This window comes from Herpailurus yagouaroundi, unplaced genomic scaffold, assembly GCF_014898765.1.
Source record: "Herpailurus yagouaroundi ecotype Mexico unplaced genomic scaffold, PumYag 250, whole genome shotgun sequence".
NCBI lineage: Eukaryota > Metazoa > Chordata > Mammalia > Carnivora > Felidae > Herpailurus > Herpailurus yagouaroundi.
In genome coordinates this window covers 22456136-22475620 of record NW_024412467.1, presented here as the reverse complement: position 1 = coordinate 22475620, position 19485 = coordinate 22456136, and the positions used below count along the sequence as shown (strand labels likewise).

The 19485-nt window shown below is 50.5% G+C and overlaps 1 protein-coding gene across 1 annotated transcript in view; it reads right to left on the bottom strand.

The window, feature by feature from the left end:
* The window catches only part of PXDC1 (PX domain containing 1), a 28911-nt gene extending 10023 nt beyond the window's left edge, over positions 1–18888 (bottom strand). Inside the window, exons 1-3 of the mRNA XM_040460701.1 lie at positions 18606–18888; positions 4126–4217; positions 3316–3433 (exon numbers count right to left, since the gene is read on the bottom strand). Coding sequence (XP_040316635.1) covers positions 3316–3433; positions 4126–4217; positions 18606–18861 — 466 coding nt within the window. The 5' untranslated portion in view covers positions 18862–18888. The remainder of the gene's footprint in view (positions 1–3315; positions 3434–4125; positions 4218–18605) is intronic.
* Between the last annotated feature and the right edge of the window lie 597 nt (positions 18889–19485).

Below are 19485 nucleotides of genomic sequence, written 5' to 3'. Positions count from 1 at the left end.
GCTTATGTTGATTAGTCCAAGTAGCCAGATCTCAGCTGGGGTTTATGCTTAAAAGCACAGACACAGCCACAGTGTAGAAAAGAACATTTAGGGTTTTTTTATTCCATAAACATTTAGATTAACATAGGATGAAGAATGTTTAAGGCTGTACTGGCCCAAAGCATTGCTGAAGGGGCCACAGAGTTTCCTGACTGCCTTGCCTGGGCCCCAGGATGTGGCGTGGTTCCCACACTGCTAGCACCTGGCACCATCTAGTGGAGCCCCGACCACAAGGCGGTCTCAATAGGAGAAAGAAGAGGCTGTGTGCCTGCCTACCCATAAAGGGAAGCAAGCCTCTGACAGCCTAGGTCAAGTGCCTGTCCCCCACGGTGCCACCTCCATAAATGCCACATCCACAGCATAAAAAGACATTAAGAAATGAGACAGGAGAGGAGGAGGAAGGGTGCAGTGAGTCGCAGGAGGCAAGGACATTTTCACGATTGAGTGCAATTTAGTGGGTTTTTACCACCGAATGGAATTTAGCAGGATGTGACAGACAGGCAGAGTTTGTGTGAACAGAGGGAAGACAGGGGCCCACAGCCCTGCAAAGCCCCACTGAGGGGAGGCTGAGGGTCTGGAGCAAAGGGTTCTACGGTGACAGGATCAGACTCTGGCATGCCTGGAATGACTAGGGCACTTGGCCTTTACCATGAGTGTAAGGTCTTGAGAAAATGGGTGAGCCCAGGAAGTCAGAGTTATGACCGACCTCAGTATTCAGGGTGTGTCCTGGGGCATGTTCCCAGGCTGGCCATGCTCTCCAGAGCCTGAGGCTCCCCGAATCCATAAACACCCACACAGGGGAACCAGCCAGCATAATATGGCTTGCCTCTGTGCAGGCTAGTTCCCAAAAGGGCTGTTTGTGTTACTGTAAGTAGAAGTTTCACTGAAAAGTATTTTTGAATTTACTATAGTTCATTGTCTTACTGGATTGGTTTCCTCCCTCTGTGAATAATGAAAGTACATCTTACTTCCTGGGGAATGCCCCCTCACTGCCTGCACATGTACACACTAATTTATGGTGAGAAGCACTCACTCAGACAGAGTGAGGGCTGGCTACTCCTGGAGCAAAGATGGGAAGCCTGGGAAGCTTCCAAGGGAAAAGCCCCAGACTTGGTGCCCAATAGATCAGAGCTGATGAACAGGATAAAATCCCCAGGAGTCAGAGAATCTTAGCCCTGGAGGGGTGGAGAGGCTTCTCACAGCCTGCTAACCCTGAGAGGGATGCCTCTGATAGGCCCCCTGGCCTTTGCACGGAGTGTAAGTCTTTCAGCAGAGACTTACAATAGATGTTTACAGACTTCATTGTTAGGCAGGCACAGTTGTTACAAAGCGTTCTGTGTGGAGCCAAAATTGTTCCAGTTTCTTCCACCTACTGCTGTGTCCCTGCAGGCTGAAACCTGTCCTGAGTCCTCGCAAATAGACCCAGAGAATGTAGTTCAAATCTCACCTGGGACACTACAGTTACCCCTGTTAATTTTCACCTCATTACTCTCAGCCCTTTAGGGTAAACATGGGTCCTGTGTTTATCCAAGCCACAGGTACAAACAGGACACAGAGACAAAGGGAGTGTTCCAGCTTGCTGCACTCCAGGAATGAATCAGAAGCAACTCCATGCAGCTCAGCCACCAACACAAGGTCTGAAAGGGTTCTGTGGCTCTCTGTTGTCCTATTTGCTCAAAACGGAAAGAAATAAGGCAAAACAGAGACACCAGTTCTGGGACTTTTCTGCTCAGGGCTAAAGAACAGACACTTGCCCACAGTCCTGGTGACAGCAAGTAAAGCCCAACATGGCTGACAGTTAGGTTCCCGGAGTCCTGGTTGTGCCCTGCAGGACTGGGGTCCGTAGACACCCAACCAAGATAAGTGACTGCCATTTCTCTTACAAAGGAGTTTCTGGGTGCCAGGTGCCAGCTAAGGAGAGATGCCCAAACAACCCTGCTCTTTTAAGAACACACAGGAAGACATCAAAAGCACCAGACCCCAACAAACCCAGGCCTAACAGCCATCCTGCTTACATGTAGCCATATCCAAACGTGTTTTCCACTCCAGGGCCCCAGGACTTGTCCATTCTGTCCACACCACCACTGCACACAACTAGGAATCTCAACCCTGCTGTGTGACGCATAGCTCAGTAAGGACACTTTTCTACCAAAGATATCGGCTGCCACCATCCTGATTTGTCCTATGTCTCCCCATCACCATGAACCCCCCATGCCTTCTCATGAGCCAGCTCTGGGCTCAGATGTGCTCTCATCTGTGGACTCTTCTTCACCAACTTCCTGAGCCTTCCTCCTCCACTGCTCCTTCTTCTCTCCTCCCTCCTCCATTCAGAAATAGATCCACTGCCTGGGGGAGCCCCATAGCTGAGGCTCCCAGGACAGAGCTCTTTTCCCCACAAAATGCCCCTCAGCAGCCTTCACCACAACCGTACTGCAGAAATAAAAGTCTACTGTCCTAGCAACAGGTGTGACCTAGATTCAGAAAGCTACCCAACAGGGTGAAGTCCAGGCCTGCCCTCCCTTTCCATCCACCCCACAGCTGAGCCAGCCAGCAGCTCCTCCCAGCTGACCATTCGCTCTTCCTGCTGCTGGGACATCTGCCTGTTCGGGGCTAGAAGGCATGGCCCGGCATCAAGACTGGTGATACCCAAACTGGCTTCCCTGTTTGTCCTGGGTGCCCTACAACCAAATTCATTGCCACCTTACAGAAACTATCTCATTTTAGCACACTAGGCTCCTGATTACAGTAGTTCGCTTCAAAAAGCCTTATTAATGTTTTCATCATATCTTTTTTTTAAAGTTTCTTTATTTTGATAGAAAGAGAGAGTGAGTAAGTAGGGGAGGGGCAGAGACAGGGAGAGAGAGAATCCCAAGCAGGCTCTGCACTCTCAGTGTGGAGGCTGACTCGGGGCTCAAACCCATGAACCGTGAGATCATAACCTGATCTGAAACCAGGAGTCAGACACTTAACCAGCTGAGCCGCCCTCTCGGGCCTCTCGTTATGCTATTTCTTAGGTAAGTTCCAATTTACATGCCATGTCACTCACTTTGGAAACAGGAAAAGTGTAAATGCAGGTCAGTAGGTAGAAAACACAGTGTGTCATGAAAATCAGGCCACAGCTACACCCACTATCTTCCCCCTTCTGCTGCACTGTCTTTCTGGATCCCATAGAAGGGGGTGCCCACCACACAGACACTGAACTGGAAGGGCTTCTGGGAAACCACACCCATCAACAGCAGCACCTACCCCCCGCCATGCCTTCCCTGTAGCTCTTACCTGATATTTTCACTGGGCTTTGAAAGCTGGGTTGAATTTTATGGACATTGTCATTTTTTAACACCTGATCCAAAGGAGATCTTTCAAAGAAGGTGAGCACAACTTCTGACCTAGAATACTGAGAGTAAGTACATTAATTACTAAAACTTCATCCTCCGTCATGGCAGCCTCACCTGATGTTAACGTCCCCGGACTGTTCAGACGCTCTGCGGGACTGACCACACTGATGAGGCTTCAATAATGGCACGCTCTTCATTTACTTTGGGCCCCATGTGGCAAAAATGCAAGGCCCCAGGGACAGATAGGATGGGGTTAATGGAAACGCTGGTGAGTTTTTCTGAGCGCTTGGTATGTGCCAGTGTTCCACACACAGGTCCGTACAATAAACTGCAGTGTGTCGACTTTCCCTGTTCACAGGTGAGGAAACGGATGCTATGGTAGTCAAATGGTGACTGCCTGACTAGAGTCCAGGTTGTTCCTCACGACCACACATGAAGCTTGCAAACTTCATCTACTAACACTCTTCTTGGCTCCCATACACCCTCTTCCAAAACACCCGCTGCAAGACGAGTGGGCTTCTGAGTGGAGGCAAGAGAGCAAAGACCACGGCAATGGAAGGACCTTGTCTCTTCCTACTCAATGCCTCCTTGGCCCTTCATTCCCGCTTCTTCCCCAAGGAGAAAACAATGGAGCCATAACACCCCACAAAAATCTTCCTTTCCCCTGGCTATTCCTACCCCCCCAGGGAGGGGGCAGCTGGCCAGATGTGTCCTGACCTCCCACCTCCAGCCCAGCCCAGATGCTACTTACTTTGCACGGCATGCTTATGATGGTTTTCAGCAACTTCTCCACTTCATTGAGCCTGGTCTCTATATCATGCGCATCCTTTATGGCGACCAGTCCTAGAATTGAGACAGAAATGCCTTAAAGCCAAAAAATCAGACCAGGAACTGTGCCCCTAAGTTAAATACAGAACAACAGGCATCCCATGACAAGGATGCCCTGCGCCACCCTCCATAAAAGATGTCTGGGATTATTTCCTTAGTCCTACCCTGAAAGCCCTCCTCTAAACCTCATTTTGAGTTTCAGTGACCCATTGAATGATTTACACATGTGCCGAAGTGGACAATGTCCATCCAAAAGAAGTCAGGCAGGCTGGGGACAGTGGAATGAGTGGGGAAGGTAGGTGTAAGCCACATATCAAAGTCTCCTCTGAATGGGACAGTCTGGGCCAGCCCTGTAAACACCCTGGAGAAGGCCACAGCTTGGCTGGGGACCACTCAGCCCCTGCCAGCGTGGTGGCCACAGCCAGGGGAGGCTCCCCAGGACCTGCCTACCCCCAACCACACAGTGGAAGGGCTTGCCCTGCCAGCCTCAGCTGACCTCACTGCAGGGCATATGTAAATGGAGCCCATATTTAGGCAAGTCATTTAAATGCTGGGTTTGGAAGGGAAAAATCAGACCTTTAACCAGAAAAACCCAAAGTGGGTATGACTCACAGCACTTTTCAGGAATCTGAATATCTATCCTTGTTACACTTACCAGAAGTCCCAAGGGGCTGTTAGAAAGTATAGTCCTTTGTTTGTAAAATACTACAGCTGGCAGCCTGGAGGTCCGGGGTACGTTTCCCTCTCCCCAGGAACAGTAAAGGACACAAACCTTCCCCTTTCAGTTTCTCCACATCGGGGTCCTAGAGACAGGGGAATAGGAGATTCCCACGGGCACTGGCCTCTTCTCCATACTTCGTGTGACCCAGCATGACTGTCCCTGAGTCATGACCAAACCAGACGCCAGAACCCCAGAACTGTTGTCACTTGCTGAATCTAAGTTTTTCATTTCTGGTTTGGTTTTGCTCTGCAGGAGACAGGTTCTTTTCTTTTGTTGTTTTGCTTTGTTTTTTAATTTTTTAAGTTTATTCATTTTGAAAGAGCGAGTGGGGGAGGGGCAGAGAGAGAGGGAGAGAGAATCCCAATCAGGCTCTTTGCTGTGTGGGGCTCGAACTCACGAACCATGAGATCATGACCTAAGCTGAAACCCAAGAGTCAAGCGCTTAACCAACTGAGCCAACTGAGCCACCCAGGTGCCCCAAAAGGGTTGTTTGTTTTTCAGGCAAGTCATTGACTAAGACTACATCATGATAAAATTAATTTCCTGAACTATATGATTAAAATAAGATGACCAGAACATACATTTCTTGGAGCCAGGGACACCCCCAAACATGAGTGAGGACATTTCTGAAAGCCTGGGTGGTAGCAGGGGGATCCCTCACATCAGCCTGAGTCAGGGACAACTTGTAGTCAAGGCTGAGAATTGTTCTCTCAACTTCCTAAAGTACAGGTCACCTTGGGTATCAGAGGGGCCGTCTGGCCCTGCCTACCTCCTCAGCCATGCAGGCCCAGGTGGCCAGCCTGTAGTTGTTCAGGGAGGAGTCCCAGAGGTGGGTGGGCTGTGACTCGCCTGCTGAGAAACCTACAGCCTCTGTCCACTCGAACACACACCCCAGTATGACATCCCAGCAGTCACTAGAGAAAGGGACCGGGCCTTCTCCCCTTCTCCTTGGGTACCAGGCCCTACCACACCACCCTTCATATTGTGGGAAGCAGGGAAAAGAAAGAAAATAGTGCCAGATTCTTAGGATGCTTCTCCCCTAGGCCCTAAATTCCCTGCTTAGAAACACACACATACACACACACACACACACACTGTGCCGCCGCCCTTGGAACCAAAATGCTTTCATCTTCTGCTTACCACAGGGGAGTTTACACAGGAAAAGAGGGCCAGTGCAAAACCCACTGCAAAACTGTTTTTAAAGAGAGGACAATTAAATAAATCATCTCCACTGAATGCTTCTGTATCCTAAGATGATCAAAACTATTACTAAATTACAACTTTGATTACCTCTAGAACATAAGTTTTAAATCGCTCAAGTTTATGACACAGTAGCTGTATTTTAATATTCTGTACGTACATTTGTAGGAAGATTAGCCTCTCATATAATCATTGCATGCAACATACTCAAACCCATTTTATAGAATATAAATCATAATTTAACAATCTTAAGTTAGCACAGAGGTTTATAATTCTTGCATTTTTGCCTTAATGACATAGTTTTGGTTACATCTTTGATTTAATTAATGTTCAGCCCCTGGTTGGGTCTATGACCTCAAAGGCTAAGATTTAGTCAGATAAATGCATTTTTTTCTATACTGATTTTTTTAAGCATGGTCGGGTTTAGCAAATAAAACATGCGACACCTAGTTAAATAGGAATTTCAGATAAGCAGTGAATAATACAATAGTATGGATAGACTTCTACTGAAAAATTATTGGCTGTTTATCTGAAATTCAAAGTTAACTGGGGGTTCTGTATTTTATCTGGCAATGCTCTCTTCCTGGTAGAGTATTCCATTTTCCAGAATGAAGTGGAGAAAGGCAGGAAATACCAGAAGAGGCCTCTGGAAGTAGCTGATGAAGAACCTGATGAAGATACTGGAAAAAGTATGGGTATCTGAGCTCAATGCACAGACCCTCCATGACCAACCCCACCCCACCTGCCCAGCTCTGTGCCCTGCCATCCCCATACTCTCATGCCCATTGAGAAGGTCCATGCTACCCAAACCCCTTGACCTTCCCCCACCACAGTATTTGCTGCTTGGCACTGAGACTGCTCCTGGACCTCTGGGTCTCCCCAAGCCCACTGTGCAAAACTGAGGGTAGGACGTGCCTGTGGCTCATCTCACCTTTATCATCACTGAGCACAGGGCCTGACACAAGCAGGGGATCCATGTTTGTTAGCCGTTTGCTGACTGAGTAAAGTTGCATAAGAGAGCACAGAAGTCTAGTATTAGTGAACACAAGTCAAGCATGCGTTATCTTCCAAGCGTGTGCTCTGTCTTGCCCACGGGGCAGTGACCCTAATTCCTGCTTCTCAGCACCACACTCAGCCAGACCCCAGCTAGAACCTCCTGCCAGCTGGCTCTAGGTCACAGGCCTCACAGGAGAGCTGCCTGAGAGCAAAGGGGCATACCGTGTGAGTCACCGGCCAGTCTGGCTCGATTTTATTTGTGAAAGTGTGTGGAACCACACTGCTTCCTTTGACCCGTCTTTATGTTTCCGAATGGCGGCCAGATGGTCCTCCTTGGAAATGTAAACATGTTTCCAAATAAAAGGAGGCTGAGGAAATTTAACCAGGGAAAGGAAGATGCTGGAATCCCTCGCTGCAAGAACAGAAAGGACATAGGATTACTTTTTAAGCTCTGGGCCTTTTGCTGGGGGCACATTTTATCATTTGCTTCTCTCTCAGGGCTTCCCGGAGACAATCACGCTGGCAATCTGGATCAGCTCCCTCAAGGTGCCGTCCCCCTCTCTCTGAAGAAATGTATCCACGGGGTGACAACTAGCACTGGCCTCTTCCCCAACAGGGGCCTCAGCTAATAAAAGGCAGAAATTGATGAAATGATGGATCTAGCAGAATGTGGTGAAAGCCGTCTAACAGCCACCACCAGAGCTAAGAGCACAGCAAGTCTCCCAACACCCCAAACGTGGGCATGAAGGAGTCACCACTCTCCAAGCAGCCCCTGGCTGCCTGGCCAGAAATCTGCATTTTCCTTCTGTCCTGGGCCCTGGACATCACTCTTCTGGACTGTTTTAAAAGTGCCTCCCATTGAACAATGGGTACCTGAAATGCTTTAGGAAAGTATTTTTAAGAAGACACACCCCAAACGGCCACAGTGCAAAAATGAAATAAATATTTATTTTAAAATTTCTAATTGTTGGGGTACCTGGGTGGCCCATTTGGTTAAGCATACGACTCCTGGTTTCAGCTTGGGTCATGATCTCACGGTTTCGTGAGTTTGAACCCCACAACAGGTTTCATGCTGACAGTGCAGAGCCTGCTTGGGATTCTCTCTCTCCCTCTCTCTCTCAAAATAAATAAATTAAGTTAAAAAAATTTAAAATTTCTAATTGTTTCATAGTCACTGGGTTCCTTTCAGGTTTGTTTCATAACTGGTGGAAACCTTAGACACCTGCTGGCGACACCTGAAATTATTATAAATTCTCAAAATGCTACAACTGCTGATGAGTGAAGTAGTGAAGAGAACCCACATGTGGGTCATTGCGTTACTTTTCTGTGGCAGGTGGCCAAGAACTGAGCCCATCCCAAACAGACTAATTCTATGCATTGGGGTCGTTTTCTACCCTAACGGTTGTGTTTTTCCTTTGTGACGCAACAGCTTTGGTTTTTTTTTTTTTTAATTTTTTTTTTCAACGTTTATTTATTTTTGGGACAGAGAGAGACAGAGCATGAACAGGGGAGGGGCAGAGAGAGGGAGACACAGAATCGGAAACAGGCTCCAGGGTCTGAGCCATCAGCCCAGAGCCTGACGCGGGGCTCGAACTCACGGACCGCGAGATCGTGACCTGGCTGAAGCCGGACGCTTAACCGACTGCGCCACCCAGGCGCCCCAACAGCTTTGGTTTTTAATGGCTGCTAAAGCTTCTCCAGGTAGCAACTGTTTACAGTGAATACCAATTTTAAAACTTATTTCAAAAATGTTTAAATACAACAATGTAAATACTTTTAGGTTTTTATTCCAAATATTGTGGATGAAATGATAATTCTGTGGAGATATTGTTTGGCTCCGTTGTACTATCTGAGATGGTAATAACAAAAACTGCAGGCGGGCCAACGGCTGTGATTTTGCACAGCAGGATGGAAAAACTTTATTATCTATTGGTACTGAGAATGTCATTCCAGAACTGGCCAGCAGAGGGGGCCAGCACTCTGTGGAACGCACGGGATTTAATCCTGTGAGGATAGAAGGATAATCGTCCGCCTGGATGTTGTAGTTGTTAGGAAGTTGACTCAGAAAACTTCACAGCCCCTGGCAATTTTTCTAATTTCTGATAAAGCATAATCACTTAATAAAACTTCAATTTGTAAAATTACAATCGATACAGTTTGTGATGTGGAGATTTTAACCAGATTATCCTAAAATAGAGATTTGAATCCGAAAGACTGATAATATGATTATATGTAAATTACAGTGTGCCAATTTAACATACATTTGGTGGCCAAAAATCAGCCTAGAGCAGCCAGGGTGCCCTTTATTCCTAAACTAGTTTGGCACTGAAAATTGAGAACAGAAAATGTGATTCTGTCACTTTTCAGGATTAACCTCTTCATGCAATCATAAACACCTGACTTATTCTTGGAACCCAAACTGAACATTTCAGGGTCAGCACAAAGACTTATCAGTAAGAGCTAATGTAAACAAACCAGTTTCTAACCTCAGAAACGTGGGTCCAAAGTCCCACTGTTTCAGTAAGTGGAGGCTTTGGAATGAACTCCTCTGATAACTGAGCCAGGCTTCCCCGGGGGGCTGGGCTTCAGAGGTCGGAATCTAACCTGAGTGCCGTCTTCCATCATTTCAGAAATAAAGACAAGGTGTCTCTTGGGTCAATTGGGAAGGAAGAACGTCCTTTTCAAAGCACATTAAGAAGTGCCCATTACCCTAAGAACACAAGTCTCTTAGAGGAGATTCTCAGAATACAGCCCTACGGAAATTTTCTGTAAAGTGACCTTTCAAACTGACTCAAATAATAAATTACATTTAAAGAGGTCCTTTTCCATTTAAAAAATGTGTCCATGAACACACTGTACAGCAAGGCAGATTGCTTGGGTGAGGTGAGGAATGCACGGTCATCCTGGGAGCATAGGGGTAGGTATTCTTTAAAGGTTGCGTATGAGTTTTAGAAGCAAAATATTATAAATCTTCTAAGGGAAATTTTCAGTGCTGATTTCCTAAGTGCCTGTTTTCTAGGTAGGTACTCAACATTCAAGAAGTGGCAAGTAAGTAATGATTTGCTTGACAGCGTGACCCAGGTGGTTATTCTGTGCGTACTTAAGCATCTCAGTGGAAGTTCTAATTCCCTGGGAGCCCGTGGTTACTCTATGCAGGTCTCCTTGTTCCCATGTGTGGGGTATTGCACAGCATTTCTGGAAGGACAGAAACCCTGTCTGTCCCTCGTTCCCGGCTGACGGTGGTATCTGCCCTCCCTCTTATAGGCTGCTCTAGTTCAGTGATGCTCACACCTGCTGTAAGAGGGGGAATCCTGATGGGCATTAATTTCTTCCCTGCATCTTTCCAAGAATGAAAAGCAGGAGACAGAAAGGAGGAGGAGGAGGACACAGAGAGGCAGAGAAGAAACAGCACTTCCCTGAGGATCGAAGAAGGGGCTGAGAGAAGAAGACCCTCCTTCCTCTGCTTCTTCTTGCACCTGGGAGGAGCTCCCTTGAGTGACACATCCTTTTACCAGCACAAGAGAGTGAGTGCTTGACTTAAACGTACTGGTCTCTACTGTGCCCTTTCCCAATCCCTCCTTCCCTGGGCCTCTTCATTATTCTCTCCCAATAAAAGCACAGTTCCCTTCCTGAACTTCACACTTCCTGAGTTTAAGATCCACTCACTCGGCCAGTCTGTCTTCAACCAACAAAGGTATTCAGGGCACCCCATCCCATGCCACACTCACAAAACAGGAAGCATGTATTTACCCACACATGCTGAAGTACTGACTGGCCGGGCACCCTGTCAGGTGGGGGTGCCGTGGCACCCCTAGATCCCCAGAGTTTTCCTGAGAGCCAGGAGAACGGAGCTGTGGCAAACACTGGACACAAAGAGTAGGGTGTCACATGGGGGGCTGGGAAGACTCCCAGCAGGGAGACCACCCTCTCTAGGCGAGGAAGCCTGAAGGGTGAGCAGATACAGGAGGCAGGGAGGGAGGACGGGAACAGGGAACAGGGTCAGGAAGTGTAGAGGCCTTAAGGAGGCTGGAAGGCGAGGACTGAGACAAGTAGGCCCTTACAAACTGCATTAAGGGTTTGCCCTGTGGCAGGCAATGGGGAGCCGTGGCCTCCTATGCAGGCTCTGGTCCCAACTCTACCCACTTGGCAGTTCTATTTCTTACGGTTAATACATATACCTGCCCTAGGAGTCCACCCTAATCTGCCCCCTGTGAAACTGCCCCCTGGAGCACAGTCCCCAAACATGACCCACGTCAAACACCAAATTCTAGTTTCTGGATAAGCAAAGCCACAGACCTGGTCTGTAAGCATCCCACTGAGGTAATTTTGGTGACCCCCTTTGTGGGCTCTCTTTAGCCTAGGCAGGGGCTATCACCATCCCTGCCTCCTAGGGACATGAGGACGAAGAGCCACACCTGGAGAGGACGCTGTCAGGGGCAGCAGGCCGGGCAATGATACTCACACTTGCCCATCTGGTTGACTCTCAGTGAGGGAAGGCTGTGTGTTCGAGAGCAAAGGGCAGAAGCTTCAGGGACCTGAGTCCAAAGCAGCTCTCCAGTGTCCACCAAGGTGCTGGGTACTTTGTGGCTGTCACTGCTTCGGTACTCCAGCAGTCCTGCCTGTGAATATCATTACTGCTCTTTCATCAGTCAGGCATTGAGGCTTGAAGAACCAAGCAGCTTGCCTGAAGTCACCCAGCAAGTAGCAGGTGACAGAGCCAGAGTCTGAATCTTCACCCATCTGGTTCCAAAGCCAATGCCTTCAACCACTCAGCCTGATCCTCTTCCACGGTGACACTGCTGTATCCATAGGTGAGTCACTATGACCCTGACCTCTCCCACCTGGACCCTCTGTCCCCAGGTGGGTCCTCAATCTTGCAGGGCCTTGGGGATTTTCTCCTGAAGGACACAGGAGGGGCTTCTGGTGGGATTCAGATTCTCTAGGTAAAAGCTTTAATCACATGTTATTCCTTCCCTCCTCCCTCTCTATCCTCTGTCCAATTGCTGTGCATCATATTTTTCCTGCTGATTCTAAGTTACGTACCTGCAAAGGGTGATTAAGATGTTTTGTTCTTAAGACAAATATGAAAACTTGCCAGTGTAAATCAGCCAAAGAGCTAAGTGGCTCTGTCCACAGTCATGACTCAATTTAGGGGGTGGGGTGAGGAGGGTGGACTGGAGGAGTCTGTCTGGAGAATACGATCATCCCTGCACATGGGTCTGTGCCGGGCATGACACATCTGTGCTCTCACCATTTAAGGGAGGCTGCAGCCTGGCCAGGAAAGGATGGGGCATGGACACCTTCGCCCCCACGTCGTCCCTGCCCCACCCATCAATCAAAGAGAGGATGCAGATGAAGCGGCCCCGGGGAACTTCCCAGACCCATTCCAGGACACGGGGTCCATGTTTCAGTGATGATGACCAAAAGTGTCCAGTGGATGCCTACTGTCACCCAAAAAAGTAAACGTGAACACAAACACCAATAAAAAGCTATTTCCATGGATTCAGTGGACCAGCAACCAACTACTGATGAGGACTCACTTCAGTTTACTGTCTCTCCCACTCCCTCCCAAGGACACACAAAGAGTGGGCCATGGCCAACGTCTGTCAGGGAGGCCATGAGGGTAAAATGCATATTGGGTTCATACTCCTAGCCTGTCCTCACTCTCCCGAATCCCACCCCCCTCCACACGGAGCTTCAGTGAGAAGTGGCAAACTGATCAAATTATTATTTTTTTTTATTTTTTAAATATTTATTTTGAGAGAGAGACAGAGACAGAGTGTGAGTGGGGAGGGGCAGAGAGAGAGGGAGACCACAGAATCCAAAGCAGGCTCCAGGCTCTGAGCTGTCAATATAGAGCCCATCATGGGGCTCGAACTCATGAGCTGTGAGATCATGACCCAAACTGAAGTCAGACGCTTAACCAACTGAACCACCCAGGCACCCCAATCAAATGCCCATTATTTCAGTAACTTTGCGTGGCACTGTCACCATCCACTAGCACTTTGAATCTTCCTTTTACTTGACTCTTCACAACACAGAAACATCTTTCACCATTTGGAAAAGTGTCTGTAAAAACAAACAGCAGAGACACAGGAGGCCCAGACTTGTTTTAAAAGGGAAGGGGACCTGTGTCTCCAGGGGGCTAGTTCAAGGGCAGCCAAGATGCCACCAGTAGGTTCACAATGCTGTCTGCTCAAGAAGCAGGCCAAATTTCTCCCTGGAAATTGGGGGGAAAGTCACCGTGACCTAGAAGCAAGCTACCTAACCACTTGTGTAAGTTTCTGGCTGGCTCCTTCTCCAGCTGAGAGGTTAGGTCAGGTCACCAGGGGCCCACAGCACAGTCTGAGATACGATGGGATAAGATCACAGGACCAAGAACCAAATTCAGCCACGTGGCCACTTAAAGAGAAAGGAGAGGGACCTGGAACAGTGGAAAAGGAAATCACAGCGGAGGCTGGGTGGCAGCAAGGGTGCACATTTGGGGAAGAAAGAGAAAACAGAAGGCAGAGAGGAGAGAACAAGTTACAAGGAGACGGAGGTCCTGGTGCTGGGCTAGGGCGGCACAGCATACCCCGGGGGCCCGGGAAAAGCACACCAGCCCCGGCGCCCTATACATAGAAGAGATTCAAAAATACACCTGTGAATCAAAAACACCCCAAATCCCTGTGAGAAGTGAAGTTGCCCCAGTCAGAAGGGGCAGGATGCCCTAAAGTGAAGCCATGCATGGGGCCTGGGGAGCTGTGTCAGACCCACACCACTGAGAACCACGCTGCAAGGGTCCACTGGGCTAGGCAGAGGTGGGCTTTCTGTCTCTGGTCTGCTGCCTGGGACCCGTGTGGCCTCTAACCTTTTTTCAGCCACTTTCACTAAGAAAGTAAAGTCAGTGGCTTTGTCCCTGCATCAGGTGGTGATCTCCCCTTTAGCTTCAGGGTAGCACAGACCTTCGCCCCCGCAGTCCACATGAGAATAAGCATGCAGGCTTAGGGCCTGGGGGCACAGTCAGGCTTGTGTGAGCTGGGCAAGTGGATCCATGGCCAACCCTTTCTGCTGCTGTCCTGGATGCCTTAACTCCATTCCTCAGATCTCAAACTGAAGAATAGACCGTCTGCGATATGCAGGTAGATTAACGTTCTTGGTGATACAAGTGAATACGGGCCTGTATGCTAGCAGCACAGCCAGGCCCTCAATGATGGGCTTTATTTAGAGAAAATGCTCAAATACCACACTCAAGCTGGGCCCCAATACCAGCCCTCCTGCAGGCTCCCCCATTCCAGGAAATGGCTATTCTACTTCTCACACTGAACGCGGTAGTGTGGCCCTGACCCTCCCGTACCCCCCACCTCTGGTCTCTCAGTAAATCTCATCTCTCTCCCTTCCACACACATCAGTATTTGACTACTTCTTACACTTGCTCTGCTGCACCTGGCAGGATGCCCTAGCACCTGTCTCCCATCTCCTTGACTCCCCCTTGCCCACCTCCACTCTTTCTCAGCGGCCAGAGTATTCCCAGATCTGCCCATTCCCTCCTCTCTGGTCACCTACTCTCCACTCCAGCCATGAGGGCTGCCTCCTCACTTCTTGAAGCCATCAGGCATATGCTGGCCTCAGGGCCTTTGCACTTGTTCTCACCTCTGTCTGGAATGCTTTCTTCCCCAGGTATTGACAAAATGGCTTGTTCCCTCCCTTCCTTCAGGTCTCGACTCAAAGTTCATTTCCTTTGAGATTTTCTGGAGAACTTTATCTGAAAGTTAACTCTTCCCCTTAGAGGTCATAGGCCCTTTCCTTGCTTACTTTTTTCTTCTTAATACTTATTACTATCTAACATATTATTTATTTGTCTTGTTTATTATTAGATTTATCCCAACAAGAGAATGAGAGTCATGAAGGCAGGGATTTTTTTTTTTTTTTGTCTCTTTTGATCACTGCTGTGTCCCCACCACCTAGACTAATTCCTGGCACATGGTAGGTACTCAGCGGATACTCACTGAATGGATGAATGTGAAATCAAAATGTTGACCTCACGGTAGTCAGGAATCAAAGATCACCTGACTATTTTGGAAATAGAATTTCTTGCTGCAGTGATGACCAGATGACTTCACAAAGCCTGATATTGGTGCTATTAAAAAAACAAAAATCAGAATAGTCCAAGAGCCCCAAATGGTCAATCAGAGATTCTACATGCTGATGTTTTAACATGTTAAACCTTCCCAGATGTAAGGATGTAATAGGCAGGAAACCTTGGCCACGGTCAGGAAACTCTGAACCACACAAGTATTATGCAGAGGGAATTCAACTTAAAGACCCAGCCCCACTGGGTAGAAGGTGTAGAAAAGGCAAAAGGAACCCCTTGGTCACCCAGAGATAATATCCACAGGAAGCAGCTGTCTCCATCTTCTCAGGCTGGGGCCCAAGAAAGGACGGGGTGGTCAGCCCTGCCCAAAGAGGAGGCCAGGAAGGTAAATTAGTGAGCACTGTGCCTCTACCCATGCAGGGCTTTAAGTATCTCTGTGCATGTGTCTCTGTGAAATATTAAGGCCCACGGACGGTTGCCGAGCTTAACACCACAGTGCATGTGCACAAGGGAGAAAAAAACACATTCTCTCCACATAAACATTTTCCTCCACTGCAGTACTTGGGGGACTAAGAAAAAGGGCTCAACATCCCTTTAATTGCATGCAGATTCAAAAATGCAAGTAGGGGCCAAGGCTTTCACACCCCGTGAGGGTGTTCAGTCAGACATTTATAAGAGCTACCAGCCGGCTGCCAGCATGAGCTCCGAAACCCAGATTTCCTCACAAAGCTTTTTAATAAAAGTAGAGAGCCCAGATCTAGCCCAGCCCAGAACTATTTTAATAAATTTCAAGCGAGGGAATCTGATGGGGAATTATACTGAGAAAACCTGGCATTTCCAATAGAATACATGCACCTGGTTACCTTTTGTATTTACAGTTTGTATATCCAGACAATGTTTTTATGCAAATAATAAACCTGCATAAAAATAAGGTAGAATCTTCTCTTACGTTACTGTTATGTGTTTTATTCCGTGAACAATTTCCCTGGACTTAAAAGGATCTAAGAAAGGAAAAGGGGTTCCCCTGGGATTGCGCCCCAAAACTCAGGTAGTGCAGGAAGGGTCAGTACCAGCTTGCCCCCAGGCAGAGAATCTAGGACTGGAACAAAGAATTAAGGTCACGCCTTCCTCTGGTCCCAGTGCCCCATCTCCTCCCCTCCAGGGGGTGCCAGCCCAGCCCTGGCAGGAGGTCTCCACTGGACAGGACTCTAGCCCAGGAGGTAGTGCCAACAGTTCCAGTATAAAGCCAACCACTGGTCCCCGTCCTAATCACCCCCACCGCCCCTACCTCTACCAGCAGCCTGGCTAACACCCAGTTCTAGTCCCCCTCAGATACCTGAGCAGCCATCCTGTCCCTCTGGATCTTCTTTTCTCCCTGATAATCACTTTCTTCCTAAACCTTTCTCACTTGTAGATGCTCCACTCTTCAGACGCACGCTATGTGTCTCCGCATCACGAACCCAGAACGGATCCAGAGCGTGAGTGCAGAGAGGACAGAGCCTGGCTGCGTGTGTAAAGCAAGTCTGGTGCCTCACACTCACCCCCACCTCTGCTCCAGGCAAGGTGTTTTCACTACCATATCCTGGGGCCTCCCAGCTGGCTACAACCCTTGCCAGAAGTGCTGACGCTGAGGGTAACAGTAACAACTAGAGTATAGGAAGGACTAACTATTGCTGGACACTATACTATGCATTGTAATTCTCACCAAAAAAAAAAAAAAAGAAAAGCAAAAAAAAAAAGACCACAATAGAAAAAAAACTATAGTCCACGGGGGGGGGTGGGGGGGGAACAATTCCAGCCAATCTACCTGCTTGGGGTCACACACCTGAGCTGTGTCACCTGACCAGAGTGAGACCTAGAGCAGGGGTGGAGGGGGTGTGTCGGGGGGAGCACAGAGGGGAGGGCCAGCTCTCTGCCAGCTCTCAGGGGCTCTCGTGTTAATGGTCAGCCTTGTTCCAGCAAGGACGTAAGTCAACAATAAACTGCTGTTCCTGCATCTAAGCTTTCCTGATTCAGGCATTCATTTCGTAAATCAAAAAATACAACAACATCCACACCCAAATAGCAAATCCAAGGAAAACTCTGCCATGCTGAAACAATACAAAGCTATCTCCATATCCGAAATCAATGTGAGAATCTGGGGGGCAAAGAGAACCCTGAAAGGCAGCCCGTCTGGCTCAGGGCCTTCAAACTTGCTGGCTTTGGGAGCCTTTCCAAAGGATGTGTCATGAGAACTGAGCTAATTATCCATGTAATTCACACACTGGGGAGGGGAATCGACCTGGGGAAGTAGAGGTTATCATAAGACCTCAGGCAGACCAGCAGCTAAGGAGACTCGTCCCGGCCACCCTCTGTCTGCTTCAGTAAAATGCCCCCAAAGGAGCCCCCAGGTATGTTTAGAAGACTGTGGACAGGACGGCCTCTGGGTGATGTGTGACCATTCTCAGCGCTGCAGGTGGTCACAATCCTCAGCGCTGCAGGTGGTGGAGGAAGGTTGCTCAGAGCCCTACAGCTCCCTGGCCCCCTCTCCCCCAGCCCCTCCTACTTCTAGGCTCGCCTCGCTCAGGCGCTTCCTTCCCTCTGGCGGCCGGCCGCCTCTCCTACTGCCTCCCAAGTGCAGCCCCTGGAAGGGCGTCAGCCTGGCAGAAGGAAGCCGCGGTAGTCCTCTGAGAACTCAAATCTCCAAGGGCCAGGGCAGTCACAAGGCCAGGGAGGAGGCTGCCGCGGTTAATCAAACCCAAATGTTGGACCCACCCCTGGGGTGGGGACCGGGCTCTCCCTAGTAGTCGCCAGAAGGGAGGCCCCTCCGGAGGAGTGACAGAAGGCTGCGTGGCACCTCGCACCCAGGCTCCTCCGTCACCGGAGGAGACCGGAGACACAGCCCCTTCCAGCGGAGCCCTCGGAGGGGCGGCTGCCAGAGCCGACGCGACCCCAGCCGGACACTGTGGTTAACTCTTCCCAAATGTTTCACCGACTGTCTCCTGTCCCCTTCCGGGCGAGGCGGGGGTCGCAGCCCGCCCTCCCGGGGGTGGGGAGGTGGGGAGGCCGCCAGGCCGGAGCAGGGGCTGGGTTCACCCCAACACTGGCCGCTGCACTGATACTGGTCAGTGACTCGTCCCTGGGGACAGTCAGGGCGCCTGTCTTGCTAATCTCGGCCCGGAGGCCCCAGAGCTCCACGGGCTGACTCCTTGTCCTCCGACCACTGCCGCCTCGGGCGCCCTTCATTTGGGAGCGGAGGATCTGAGCGTCCCCTGTCCCGTGCCAGGGATGGAGGGGAAAGCCGCAATCTCGGTTTAAGTAACTTCCCCTCCTCCCTTCATTGCGCTGTAAGACGACCATGCAACCACATCTCCGGCTAAGATCCCATCCGAGGCGCCCCCCGGCCCCACCCCGGTGCCCGCGGCCCCCGAACCTTGCCGCAGCGGCGCGCGCGCTAGCTCGGGCCGGTCCTCGGGGAAGGCGTCGCGGAGGCGCTGCCAGAGGCGGCCCAGGTCTGCGAAGCTGCGGTGCAGGTAGAGCACGCTGCGGTCCGACCACTCGGTGCGGATCTCGAAGAACTCCTCCTCGTCGCCGCGCCGGCTGACGATGAGCCTGCGGATGCCGTTCACCCAGCAGCCGCGCACGAACATGTTCACGAGCGAGGTGCCCTCAAACACCGCCGAGGCCATGCCGCGGGCCGCGCATGCCCCCGCCTCCGGGGGCGCCCTCGGCCCCCGCCCGCCCGCCCGCCTGCCGGGCCGGGGTCGGTCCGAGGTCTCCGGAGCCGGGATCGGGCCGCCGTGTGCCTGCGGTCTGCCCGGGATTGAGGTCTATCCGGGGCCAGGGTCCGTCCGATGTCTGTCCGGAGCTGGGATCGGGCCGGGGTCTGCCTGTGGGCCGCTCGGACCCGGGATGGGGCCGGAGTCCGCCGGCCGTCCGAGGTCTGTCCGGAGCCGCGGTCCGTCTGGCGGCTGTCAAGGGCTGGAGTCCGTCGTAACCCCGGTCTGTCTGGGGTCAGCCCCCGGCCTCTGCGCGCACTCCAGGGGAAGCGCGGCGGCGAGTCGGTCGGGCCCGGCCGAGTTGCGCCTTTATAAGGCACTTCCCATCGCGGGCGGCGCGGTCGTCGACGTCGAGGCCGCCGCCGCCGCCTTCCTCCCGCCTCCGGGTGAGCGGACGCGCCGCGGGCCGCAAGCGGAGGGGGTGGCCTGGCCCGCCGCGCGCCGCGACGCCCAGGGACGAGGACCCCGCCAGCCGAGATGCCGAAGAACGCCCCAACCCGGACGGGACCGACCGAATAACCGCCCAACTCGGCC